Below are 12,464 nucleotides of genomic sequence, written 5' to 3' on the forward strand. Positions count from 1 at the left end.
GTTGGGGGTGGTTTTGGCTACCGTGCTTTAAAAGCAGCAGTTTTCCAGGCCAGCAAAGAAGCACAGTGTTCACAGGGACCCCTCAACACCAGCCCTGCCATGCACAGCGGGATGGGGGAGAAGGCAGCTCTCCTTCCCCGTCTCCCCGACCCGCTCCCAAGCCCAAAGCCCATTTCTAGCCAGCATTCACGCAGGGAGCACGCTGTCTGGGTTTCAGCTCTACAGTAGTTTTTAAAAAATATTTATATGTTATATATCCTAAAAAGGTCACCACAGGAATTTCCATGTCTTTGGAAGGAAGGAAAAAAAAAAAATAATCAAAACTGTTTCACAAAAGAAAAAAATTCCAATTATCGGCGGCATTCGCCTAACAGGACAAAACCCCTGGCCGCAGAGTGTGGATCTGACAGGGGGGTCTTACCGCCTGCTCCGGAAAGGTCAGAAACACAGGTGAGTAGCTAAAAATAACTAGTCTGGTATAAATGTCTGAATTCCATGCGCTTGATATAACAGTCTGTCTCTTTTTGTCTTTTTTCTTAAAAAATATATATATATAGTTATTGCTTTCTCAAGGGCCGGTGGGCGTAGGGAACCCTCAGTGGGGGAGCGCGGCGGGCTCGGTGGGGTTTGCTTTCTTCCGCCTCTTCATCAGCAAAGGGTTTGAGGAATCTTCGATTTTCTTGATCTTGATTTGTTCGTAGTCCACTCGCATGGTGGCCAGCGCGCTCGTCATCTCCTCCTGCGGGCAGGCGGCACAGGCAGCACCGTCAGCACAGCCCGCAGCCCCCCGGGACCCCCAGGGCAGCTGCCCCCCTCCGACCCCCAGTGGGAACAAATTGCAGCAGGAGCAGAGGGTCCCACCACCAATTTTTCCAGCCCCCTCCCGAGTGCGGATCTCCCCGGGAGCCAGCACGCTTGCACCGAGCCCGAATTAGCCAGATTGGGAATGAAAAGGCAGAAGCGGACAGTCCCCAGATGGCACCCAGGGCGCAGAGCGTTTCAGACAGCAACGGAGGGAGGTTTTACCTTCACGTCCTCCCACAGATCCTTCTCCTCTTTCAGCACGCGGCTGGTGTGCAGCGGGGTCTGGGGCACTTGCATGGATTGCTGCCGAGAGAGCGGACGAGGAGCGTCAGCCGAGAGCTGCAGGCATCCTATCCCGTCGCCATCCCTGCCCCATCCCCATCCCTGCCCCATCTCACTGCTTCATCAACCCTGCACTCACCATGATCCAGGGGTGGTTCATGAACTCCGTTATTGTCATGCGCTGGGTCGGGTCAGTCTTCAGGAGGTTGCGGATCAGCTGCTTAACTGGAAGGGTTTGTGCAGGGCTGGGCGTTAGCAGGTCCCAGGGTGGCTCTCCCCACGCTGCAACCCAAGCCAGTGGCCCCAAAATGCCTGCACGTGCCTCCCATCCCCTCCACGCCACAGACCTCACCCTGGTCAAACCCTTTAGCAAAACCCTCTCGAGTAAAGAGGCGAAGCTGCTGCATCACTGAGAGGTGACCCACGACGTGCCCAGGCTTCCCCCAGCCTTCACAGCGCTGCTGGACACAGGGCTGACCCCAAAGGGAGACCTCAGTCCGGGGAGAAGCCACCATGGGGACCACGTTTACCTTCCTCCGACACTTCGGACCATTCGGGGTTGGGAAACTCGTACTGGCCCATTCGGATTCGCTTCTTCATGCCAGGTGAGATGGCCAGGCCGTGGTTGGAGTAGAAGGGGGGATACCCACACAGCCTGCACCAGGAGAGGGAGCAGAAAGTCAACGTGTCACCCCAAAAACCTTCCCAGCAGTGCCTGGGGGGCACAGGGCAGTGCCAGGAGCAGGAGCAGTGCAACTGGGAAAGGTTCAGCCCTGCCAGCCAGCAGATGAGCTCAAAAGCTGCATTCCCCGCTTCTGACCCCAGCGGGATGGAGAGGAACCCGTTGGACTTACAGAATGTACATGATGACACCGAGGGACCACATGTCGCAGGACTTGTCGTACTTCTCCGGGCCCAGCACCTCCGGGGCAGGTAAAGGGAGAAACAAAGTCCTGAGTCAAAGTGGCAGCGCCAGGCGAGAGGGATCCGGCCATCCCATGGAGCTGCCAAAGAGCTGCCTGCAGCTCCGTGCAGTCTCAGCAGCCCTGCTCGGAGCAGCGCGAGCGCTGCTGCGCAGGCTTCAGCACGGCCGTGCAGGCAGCAGAGGCAGGAGCGGTGCAGGGTGGTGCCACCTCGCAGCCTCGAGCGCAACACAAAGGAGGCTGCAGCACTGGTATGCAACATATTGGCTGCGCACACCGACACTGCACTCGGAGCAGCCCGTCCTGCACGCACCAGCGAGCAGCAAACACAGCACCCACCTGCACCCAAAACAGCCCCCAGTCCCAAGCATCCCAGACAGGAGTCGCCCCAAAAACAACCCGGGAACGAAGCTCCGGGCTGGACGCAGAGGTGACGGGCTGCACGTGGCACTGTCCAAACCTCCCCAGCTCTGCCCTCCAGCCCTGAAAACCTGCAAGCTCAGACCCCCCAGCCACTTACCCACGTAGTACGGCGTGTAGCACGGAGTGGCCAAGGAGTTGTGTGTGGTGGTTTCTTTAGCAAAGCCAAAGTCCGTGAGTTTTAGCACAGCATTGGGCCTTTTGGAGGTGTACAAGAGGTTTTCCGGCTGTGAAAACACGGGGAAGAAGTGAGCGGCAGAGCCGGAGCAGCCTCAGCATTGCCACAGGCCAAGCGGGGCTCAGCACCGCCAGGCAAGCGTGCAGCACGGTACCTTCACATCCCGGTGCGCGATGTTGATCGAGTGTAGGTACTGAATGGCTTCCCCAATGCTCTTCATTATCTCTGAAGCCTCTGAAGCAGCAAAAAAACCCCATCAGAAGCCTTTATAAGCAAGTTAGAATGAGCACCACTCCCTGGGTTACTCTACAGAGCAGGAGCCAAAGAGCATGGCTGAGGCCAAAGGGGTTTCCTCTACCCGAAGTTCCCCCTTCCAAGCACCCACCCCTGGGTTGGAGGCCTGCAGCAAATGGGAGAGAAACTCCCAGGAGAGGGATGGGGCAGGCTCCAGCTGCTGATCCCAATACCCAACCGCACAAGCCCCAAGCTTGCTCTGGGGTGGGGGGGGCTGACCCAGCCCCTGGCACCGCTAGGGACCCTAAATCTGCAGGGAAACCAGCTGGGAAAGCTGTCCCCCGCGGGATGTGGGGGCAATGGGCTCAGATACTTTTCCTGGCCACAGGAGCAGAAGGGATGAGATTCATGAGATCTGTGAGAACCACAGGACCTGGTCTCCGTTTTTTTGGAGACAGGAGAGTGTTTCTGAAGGTCACTGAAGCTCCTGCCTGTGCTGGAGTGGGATGGACAAAGTGCAGGGGCAGCTGAGAAAACATCCCTGCTCTCAAGTGAGCATGAAAAGCAGGGTCACTTGCACCCACATTCCTCATTCCCCAAGAGCAAAACACTGCTGGGGATTCAAAAAAGCAATTCAGGGAATGAGCTGGACCAGAGACATTCCTATAAACAGCAAGAAATGGTCCAAAGACAAAACTCCAGGTCCCCACGGGCTCCGTACCCCGTTCTGTGAAGGCCTGGTCTCCCCTGTCTTGAATTCGGCTGAAAAGCTCCCCGCCGTCCAAGCTGGAAGAGAAGCAGGCGGCATTAGATGCTGCGGCACCCATCTCACGCCCCGGCGCAAGCAGTACCGAAATCTCTGATGCTCAGCCAGGAGTTGCACAAGCTCAGCAAGAAACAAACCCCTTTCTCCATCCAAGCCCTTGGGTCAGTGCTTCTGGGCACGGGGCGTCCCAGAGCCTCCTCCTTCCAGAAATGAGCAGGGCGGAGGCTTCGCGCTGGCGGCAGAAACGCCAGGTACAAACGGACGTGGTCTCCCCACCAGCCCACAGAAACACATTTACAGTAAAGACAGCAAACGTGGCTCGAACGTGGCGAGAGCGCTCCCAGCACGCCTGGCCTCATTTAGCTCACAAGCCAACCACCTTGCCGGCACGCTAACCCCGTGCAGAAGTGCTGAGCAAAGATCGTGGCACAGGCAAGGTGTCAGCAGCACTGACACGGGCTCACCAATGGGATGGAGGAGGCAGAGACTGAACCCCACGGCAGCAGAGCAAGCTCTCATGTAAGGTGCTGGAGAAGGACCATGGAAACCTTGGCATGTGTCCTGGTTTTGGCTGGGATAGAGTTAATTTCCTTCCTAGTAGCTGGTACAGTGCTGTGTTTTGGATTTAGTATGAGAATAATGTGATAACACACCGATGGTTTAGTTGTTGCTGAGCAGTGCTTACATTAGTCAAGGACTTTTCAGCTTCCCATGCTCTACTGACTGAGCAGGCTGGAGGGGCACAAGAAGCTGGGAGGGGGCACAGCCAGGACAGCTGACCCCAACTGGCCAGAGGGACATTCCACACCATGGGACGTCATGCTCAGTACAGAAACTGGGGGAAAGCTGGCCGGGGGGGCCGCTGCTCGGGGACTGGCTGGGCATTGTTTGGCGGGTGGTAAGCAATTGCATTGTGCATCACTTGCTTTGTGTATTCTTATTATTATTACTATTAGTAATAGTAGTAGTATTTTATTTTATTTCAATTTTAAATTGTTCTTATCTCAACCCACGAGTTCTCTCACTTTCACTCTTCCCATTCTCTCCCCATCCCACCGGGGCGGGGGGAGTGAGCGAGCAGCTGCGTGGTGCTCAGTTGCTGGCTGAGGTTAAACCACGACAGCATGGTTCCCTCCCCAGCCAAAGAGTCCCCAGGTACCCTAAGGAAAAACTCGGCTCCCAGAGAGATCAGGAGTGAGATCAGGGATAATTCTCCATGAGAACAGGGATAACGGCGCTTCCTGTCCCTGCCTTATCTAACTCGAGCAGAAACTGTTTCTGGCTTTCTCAGGGCAGATAGCATCTCCTGCCAGCACCCTTGACATTCACTGGACATCTGCAATACAGATAGCGCACAGCTGCCGGGGCCAACCGCTGCATGGAGCGCGCAAGGAGACACACCGTGCTCATGCTGAAAGTCAAACACTGCCTTGTGATGGGCGTTACACCCAGAGCATCCCTTGGACAGCGGGGAGCTATCGCAGAGACACGCTACAGGGAGCTGTCGTTGCCCCAGGGACTTGTTTCCTACCATTCAGCTACTGCTTTCTTCCCACACAAGCAGATGCGCTGCACAAACCTTTCCCATCCCTGGCTGCCCAGCGTCCTGGCGCGGTTCTCAGAAGCCTCTTCCCACACAAGAGCCGCTCGGGCAGCTGCCATGCCACCTGCCCCAGCACTGCTTGCAGCGCTCCTTGCACCCACCCCCCAGGCAACCTACCAGCTTGCCAGAGGAGAGGTTTTGGCAAGGAAGCTGCATCAAATCACAGCTGCGGTTGGGATGTGGTTTCAATACTTTCCCCTTCATTCCTCCTCCTCCCCAGGTTATATCAAACATCTACCCAAATCAGAGTCGCTCTGCTGCTGCAAGAGGTGCAACGGTGTTAATAGATGCATCAGCTCGGCTTGGCTGTGCGCTGCCCAGCAGACCCCGCCGCAGGCTGCTGGGGTGCCAGGAACCCGCTGACTACCCCGACTTTCAATGGCCAAAGTGAGTTTGGTTATGATCTATCTGCAGCAAGAACCACAGGCCCGAAGCCTCCCGACAGCCGAGCGAGTTTTCAGAATGACTCAGAGCCAGCGCAGCTCCCACCGTCCCTCCAACACCAGCAGTGCAGCACCTCTTCCAGGCCTTGCATCCCTACAGCTCACAGGCTGCATCCCCCGGCACAGCATCTCCCTGGGGTCCCCAGCACCCCGGCAGGGGTGAAGGAAGGTGCTCACCCCCCTTTTGGCATCACCCCACTGCCCCGCAGAGCTGCAGGTGCTTCTGCAGGGAGAGCCCACCCGCAGTGGCACCGCTGGGGACTCACCACTCCATGACGATGAGCAGACACTTCCTCCCCTGGTAGAGGTTCTCATAGACATCCATGATGCGGACAATGTGCGCGCACTGCGATGCCCTCCAGTGCAGCTCCACTTCCCTGCGGGCTTTCGGGCAGTCCTGCAGCATCTGCAAGAGAAGCGAGACCCCGTCAGCCCTGAGCCCCCCAGGAGAGCCGGGCTGCTGGCACAGTGCCCACCCAGAGAAGACGCAGGGGCGAAGGCCGAGCACGGGTGCTCTCTGTGGGCGGCATCGAGGCGAGCTCCAGCACACTCTGTGCAATGCCTCCATCCCCATCTAGTGGGAAGAGCACGAAGCCTCCCGTCCTCATAAGCTTCTTGCCCTCCCTTCCAAGGCTGGTAAAAGCTTATCACGGCTGCCTGCCATCTCCCTGCCCTCTGAGATGCCTCCCCGGTGCCCACCCAGCCTGTGCCACCAACCAGCAAGACTTCCTACTGCATTTATAAGCAAACTTCTGCACACTGGTACCTACACCACTGCACCCCTGGGTGCCACCAAGCATCCTCGCTCTCCTCTTCGCAGCCCCCCCCCGGCAGCACTGCCCACCCATCACCTCCCGTACATCAGCCTTCTGCTCCACGGGACTGGCAGGACCCTCCTGCTCTGGGCCCTTACACACGGGCTAGGCACACCAGCACCCTCACCACAGCTTCAGAGGCCACCAGCACCCAGCCACGCGTGCCTGGGAAGGGGACAAAACAAACAGCCAGATGTTCCCTAAATAGCAGCTTTTCTCACAAGCAGCAGCAGCTCTTTAAGGAGGCCCTCGCCCTTCCCAGAGACAACTCGGTTCCCAGGTGCAGGAAGGATTTGCTCGTCTGCCACAGACTATTAATTACCATGTTTGTCAGGATAAACAACCAGCCTTAATTACTATACTCCTAAATATAGAGCAACAAACGTGTCTATCTTGAGCGTAGTTCTTTTTCCTTCCTGCCTCTGACAGCTCTTGGGGCCAGGCTTGGCGAAACGCCCTGGAGCAGGTCTGCACCTCAGTGCGGCAGCGGGCAGGGGCACGTGGAAACGCATCCCACCCACCGTGTGCATCGGCAGGAAACAGTGGGTTTGGTCATTTTACCAAGACAGACACAGAAACGTACTTCTTGCCCCTCTGCCCTCTCCCAGCCGAGCTCCCGGGGCTGCTCGGCGTAGGAGAGCGCCCAGCCGGCAAGCGGAGGAGTGTCAGCCCCTGGGATGCTTCGCTGGCCTGGCAGGACCCAAAACGATGCCCAGTGCATGGCAAGGACCCCTCTGCTGCAGGGGGGATTTCACAGGAACAAGGGTTAATGCTTGCTGCAGCCCCAAAAGGCGCACACTGCCTGTTTATAAATGAAACGCTTGCTGACGACGCTCGCAATGAGCCCTGGCAGAGTAACGGCAATTTGCCTTCCTGCCTGCAACCGTGCTTGCCCCTTAAAGGGACAAATAGGATGCGCTCTTCAGCCACCCACCCGTAACCCCGATACTTGGGTGCTGGGTCACACCTCTCCCACCTCCTCGGCTCTCCTGCTTCCCGAGGCGGAGGAAACCCGTGCCGGCGGATGGGGCGTGGGGTGGCTTCTGGCATCAAACCATCTGGAAGGTCAGTGAAGACCAAAGCGGCCGAGCCACCCTTTGCACAACCCTTTGGCATCATTTGCACCAACAGCCTCGGGGCAAAAGGAAAACAGGGCAGGAGGTTGGACAGCCCCTCCTTGCTCCTCTATTGCTTAATTACCCTAAAAACAAGATCCTGCCGAAGCTATAAGCAAGTGCAGAGCCAGCCCCCCCAGCAGCCGTGCAGGCAGGGAAGGGGCCTGGAGAAAAGCTTGGTTATTTGTAGCTCCGCTCCGAAGAGCCTGGTGCAGGGAGCCAGGAAGCTGAAGAGAAAAAAAAACACAATTTGTAATTACGTGCTGGGAAAATTGAACAGCAGGAAGCAGACGGTTAACATCATTCTGCACAAGACAAACAGGAGATGTACAGAAATACATATCCAATTTTTAGAGGTCACTCACAGCACTTTTAAAGGAGCTTAATTGTATTTCTAATGAACTAGAAGGCAGCAGCCTCCATTACCTGTACCAGCACAGCCCTGAATTTTGCTTTTGTACTCAGGCATCCACAGGCGAGCAAACAGCTGCCCCAGCGCTCTCAAAACGCCCTGGCTGCAATTCAGCTGCACCACCAGCCGGCCTCGCTCCGCTCCCCTGCCAGCCGGGGGACGGAGAGGCAATGGAGAGGCTGCTCGCCCGGCTGGGAGAGGAACAGATTAAGCCTCGTTAAGAGAATGATTTGGTCTATTTAGGGAATGTTCCTGGTGGCAGGTGACAGCAGCATGATGGGGAGCTGAAGGCCAGATGCAATGAGGCTGCGTGGAGAAGGCCATTACCACCGCAGGAGGATGCAGGAGGGACATGGCAATGCCCAAACCATGGTAGAAGCAACCCACAGGCCCAGCATCACCCACTGCACCCACACAACCTCTGTCCTGCCCTCAGCACAAAGCACCGGCTCCCTGCACCCCGGGCAGCTGGGGACGTGCCGAGCACAGTGCAGGGGTGGGAAAGCACCATCTGCTCCTGGTCCAGGCAGGGCGAGGGCAGCGCTTCACCAGTTTCTCCTCTTCAGGCGGCAGCTGACAGCTCCCGCAGCCGACGACTTTCCCTCCCGCTCCCTCCTCCGCCACAGCCAGCAGTGAAACCACCGACGGCTGATGGCCTGGCGTGACAGGCGTTGCTCCGGTCACAGGAACTCCGCATCAAACATATTTGGAGGTGTGTGGTAACACCGCCCAGGTCCCTAATTTAGCTCCAGTATCCAGGGCAGAAAGATTTATACTTCTTGGCTTGCAACGAGGAGGCTGGAATGGGAAAAGCACCTTGTGTTTCCCTGAGGTTCAGCAAGGGTGAGCTACCCATCCCACCCCAGCTGAGGGTACCAGCCTGGGGACAACTGTGCCCTCCCACTGGCTTCAGAGCAGCTTCAGAAGCAGGAGAGTTTGCAACCGCAGTAATCCAGAGCACAATCCAGAGCACAAACCTTTGCAGAGGGGAGATGGCGGCAGATGGACAATCTGCTGGAAACCCCCAACAGCCCACAGCTCCTCTCAGTTCAGCTCCTCCATCTCTGTTACCTCCCGTCCCCCTTCCAAGGGAGGGCTGCTTGAGATCAGACCCTGTATCATTTCAGACGGGAAACACTGCAATACCTGCTCGGCTCTCACGGGAGCAGGAGGGGAGGGCTCCAGCACGGGGGCGGCAGCAGAGCCCAGCAGCCCGGACACGGCAGCAGGCAGTAACCAGATCCCCCAGTTACACAAGTGTCCCCGGGACAAGGGGCAAGGGCAGTGCTGTGGAGGAGGCTCAGCCACCGCCTCTGAGCAAAACCAGGTTTCACGCACAGAGGAGTCACGTGCGTTTCCCTTTACAGCTTAGATGCTTTAGATGTTAGCTTTGCAGCCGGCACAGGTCTCCGAACTCTCATTGTCGGAGCATGCCTCCATGTCCAGGTGTCCCTTCGACACCGTGTGGGACAGGGGACAGCCGGGAGAGCTGTGCCGCCCCAGAGCCCTGCACCGTCCCATCCCCGCTTCCCACCGGGGCACCTGCCCGCAGGAAAGGAAAGGAGCCTGGAAAGGGCCACTCTGCCCTCGTCGCAATTAAGGAGGAAATGCAGCTTTCAGCCACATTTCACCTCCCCCCGCAGCAGCTTGACACCTCCGAGATTTCGACAGACGGCGTTTGCTGCCATCCTGTGCCTTGGCTCAGCCCAGCTCCCCCAGGAGCCATTACACGCTGCAAGAGAAATTAGTTATGTGCAAAGCTAAACACACTCTCATTAGCTTCACTAAAACCCTCATGTTTAGGGCTCCGAAACCGGCCCCGTCAGCGGTCGGCACAGCCCAGCCCCTGCCTCCTATGTGCTCAGGACCCCCCTGGCAGCAAAGGCTCCTCCCAGGCTCCCGTATCAGCTCCAGGTTTTTCACCACCTTTGAAAGACAAACCGTGGAAGTGCTTCTGAAGACAAAACAGCTCATCAGGGTGTCAAACCCAAAACCCCCACCCAGCAAACCCAAATCTGGGCAAGCCACCTCCGCGGTGGGAGAAACGGGGCTGCAAACCGAGCGGGCTCCAGCCAGCCCTGCCGCTCCCCGCCGTCATTGAAAACAAGCTTCAGCTCAAATGAAAGGGCTGGGGGCTCTGTCCCGTTCGCTCGGCAGCACATTGAGCTGAATTTCCCCCCCATCATCTCACACCAAGCACAGCAAAGGCGGGTGGGCACAGGGAAGGAAGGAAGACGCCAGAGAAAACAAGGGGGCTGGAGCCGCCCGCACTCACATTCCCTTGCCTGCACACATCCTCAGGCACCACTGATTCAGTCTCGCCGCCTCCTCCTGCGATGATGCGCCATGAATCACTGCGTGTTCGCCCAAGCAGCTCCCTACTCCACTGCATGGCAGGAGATCCCAAACGACACCGTCCTGCTGCTACTTGCCGTGGGTACCACCACAGCCCCTCGGCGAGCCACGAGAACACGCTGCGCTTGCTCGGCTTGGGAAGATGGCCCTATCCAAGAGCTTGCAAGGAAAAACTCACACCCCACAGGCAGTTTCCATGAAAACTGAGAATCAGGCACATACCGGCACGCCAAGCTGTTCATTTTCCCAGGCTGCCCCTCTTTGCTCTGGCTCCACGCTCACCCCGGGCACTCCAGCTGCTCTTGCAGGCAGGGTATTTTTATTTCCGTTGTGTATTTTGATCGCACCCGATTCACCTCGGTTCCCAGCAGAGCAGCACACACCGCATGCCTTGCCTGTGCGGCAACCGCCCCTCCGACGACCTCCTGCAACAGGAACCCCAGGAGCGTGCGCCCACGCCCCATGCCACCCCGAGGAGCTCCCCTCAGGACCTGTCTGCACCATGGGGGTTAAAATAAACTGTTCTTAAATTGCAATAAAAATAAACCTACAGTAAAGAAAGGCAGGCTGTCATCCTCCCAAGTTATCAGCAGGGGAGCAGAGCAGAGGTTCCCCTGCCTGGACTGCACACACGGGCTCCGGGTTCCCCTGACCGGGCTAGCACGGGCCAAGGAGCATTTTTTCCTAATAAAGCACAAGGGTTTCTCTTCAAAGGATTTGCCTCTTCTAAACTTTCCATGAGAACTCACTGCCAACTGGCATCAGCTGCTTAACACATTTGTAGAGCCGGTGCTGGATGCTTTGCACGTGCTGTTCCCACCTCGCAGCGCCGGGAAGGCAAACCCCCATCGCCCCCTGCGCCCACCCAACGAGGCACAGCGCTGGGGGACCTGGATTAACCTGATCATCTCCTGTGTGTCTTTTTTCTGCCTTTAATGCCAGCACACTTGGGGAGCCCACAGGTATTCGCCCCACAGTCCCGAAGCTGCTCCAGCCTCTGCTGGAGATGGTTCGGAGGGAGCAAGCAGCAGAAGGGCATGGAAGCAGCAAAGCTTTGTTCCACTTTTATTGTTTATTAACTACAGAAGAGAAATAAAATCACGAGTCCCAAAGCCCGTAAGAGGAATTATGTTACCAAACACAGGGAAATGCATAGTTCAATCACAATGCAGTAATGACTAAACGTGCGGCTCAGGAAACCTCCCCCACATCATCGTGGCGCTTATATAAACCTTTACATTAACCCCATCCCCATTGCTTACATCCATCATGACCAGCAGTACTCAGACAGAGGCGATTGGACTTTCCTAAACTGGGGATCATTGCTGCTCTGCCCATGCACACGGAGCCGCAGACAGTCCCTGCCTGAAGAGCTTTAAGCCCCAACAGATCAGGCAAAACCCTCATCCTCACGTTCATTTTATCCAGGGAAAGCCAGAGAGGAGAGGTGACGTGTCCGGAGCAGGAGCCGCGCATGGGTCCCACAGCGTCCTGCCCACAGCGTGCTCCAGCCTGCCACGCCAAGGTGACTGTTTAGTCACTGATGGAGACGGCTTCATCAGAGCCTCACGGTTTGCAAGGCAGGACAGTACCAGCCACCAGCTACCTGCCTTCTGGAGGGACGGTGGCTGGTGCCATCAGCACCCAGGCGGATGCTGAGACTTTGACCGTTTGGGCAGGACACGAGCGCGGCCGGCTCCATGCATTAGTGGCTTCATCCCCCACCACCGTGAACAAAAGGTCATCCTCCACATTCACTTGCCTGAGGGAAGATGGAGAGGTTGGAAAAAGCATCCCAGCAAGAGAGAATTATTCAGATTAGAAAGAGCTACAAATGGGGAGCAAGGCTGGAGACGCAATTCAGGCCGAGCAAACGCGAACTGACGCACACGCTCAAGCTGCTCGGCCGCATTCTCCGAGTCTGAATTATCGGAGCGCTCGGAGGAAGACCCGGAGCCATCGTGGTGAGTGCAGGGAAAGCGTTCCCACCGCGCAGCCGGAGACAAGCAATAAGCCAGGCATGAAGAGGCTGCATGTGCGAGGGGCGAGCTAAAAAACCCGCCAGAAGCAGCCAGCACGCTTGCAGAGGCAGATGTCGGAGGAGGCGGCCTCGG

At 57.1% G+C, this 12,464-nt stretch overlaps 1 protein-coding gene across 2 annotated transcripts in view; it reads right to left on the minus strand.

The window, feature by feature from the left end:
• Positions 1–6: 6 nt before the first annotated feature.
• The window catches only part of MAPKAPK2 (mitogen-activated protein kinase-activated protein kinase 2), a 26,031-nt gene continuing 13,573 nt past the window's right edge, over positions 7–12,464 (minus strand). Inside the window, exons 1-10 of one of the 2 annotated variants that reach the window (XM_009327341.1) lie at positions 10,271–10,684; positions 5,920–6,059; positions 3,563–3,627; positions 2,762–2,841; positions 2,530–2,656; positions 1,941–2,016; positions 1,617–1,741; positions 1,226–1,311; positions 1,027–1,107; positions 7–739 (exon numbers count right to left, since the gene is read on the minus strand). In XM_009327341.1, the coding sequence (XP_009325616.1) occupies positions 596–739; positions 1,027–1,107; positions 1,226–1,311; positions 1,617–1,741; positions 1,941–2,016; positions 2,530–2,656; positions 2,762–2,841; positions 3,563–3,627; positions 5,920–6,059; positions 10,271–10,387 (1,041 nt within the window). In that variant the 5' untranslated portion in view covers positions 10,388–10,684 and the 3' untranslated portion in view covers positions 7–595. Of the gene's footprint in view, positions 740–1,026; positions 1,108–1,225; positions 1,312–1,616; positions 1,742–1,940; positions 2,017–2,529; positions 2,657–2,761; positions 2,842–3,562; positions 3,628–5,919; positions 6,060–10,270; positions 10,685–12,464 lie in introns of those variants that run through there. The other variant, XM_009327342.1, reaches the window with a different exon arrangement.

The sequence above is a fragment of the Pygoscelis adeliae genome, unplaced genomic scaffold (assembly GCF_000699105.1).
Source record: "Pygoscelis adeliae isolate BGI_AS28 unplaced genomic scaffold, ASM69910v1 Scaffold197, whole genome shotgun sequence".
Lineage (NCBI taxonomy): Eukaryota > Metazoa > Chordata > Aves > Sphenisciformes > Spheniscidae > Pygoscelis > Pygoscelis adeliae.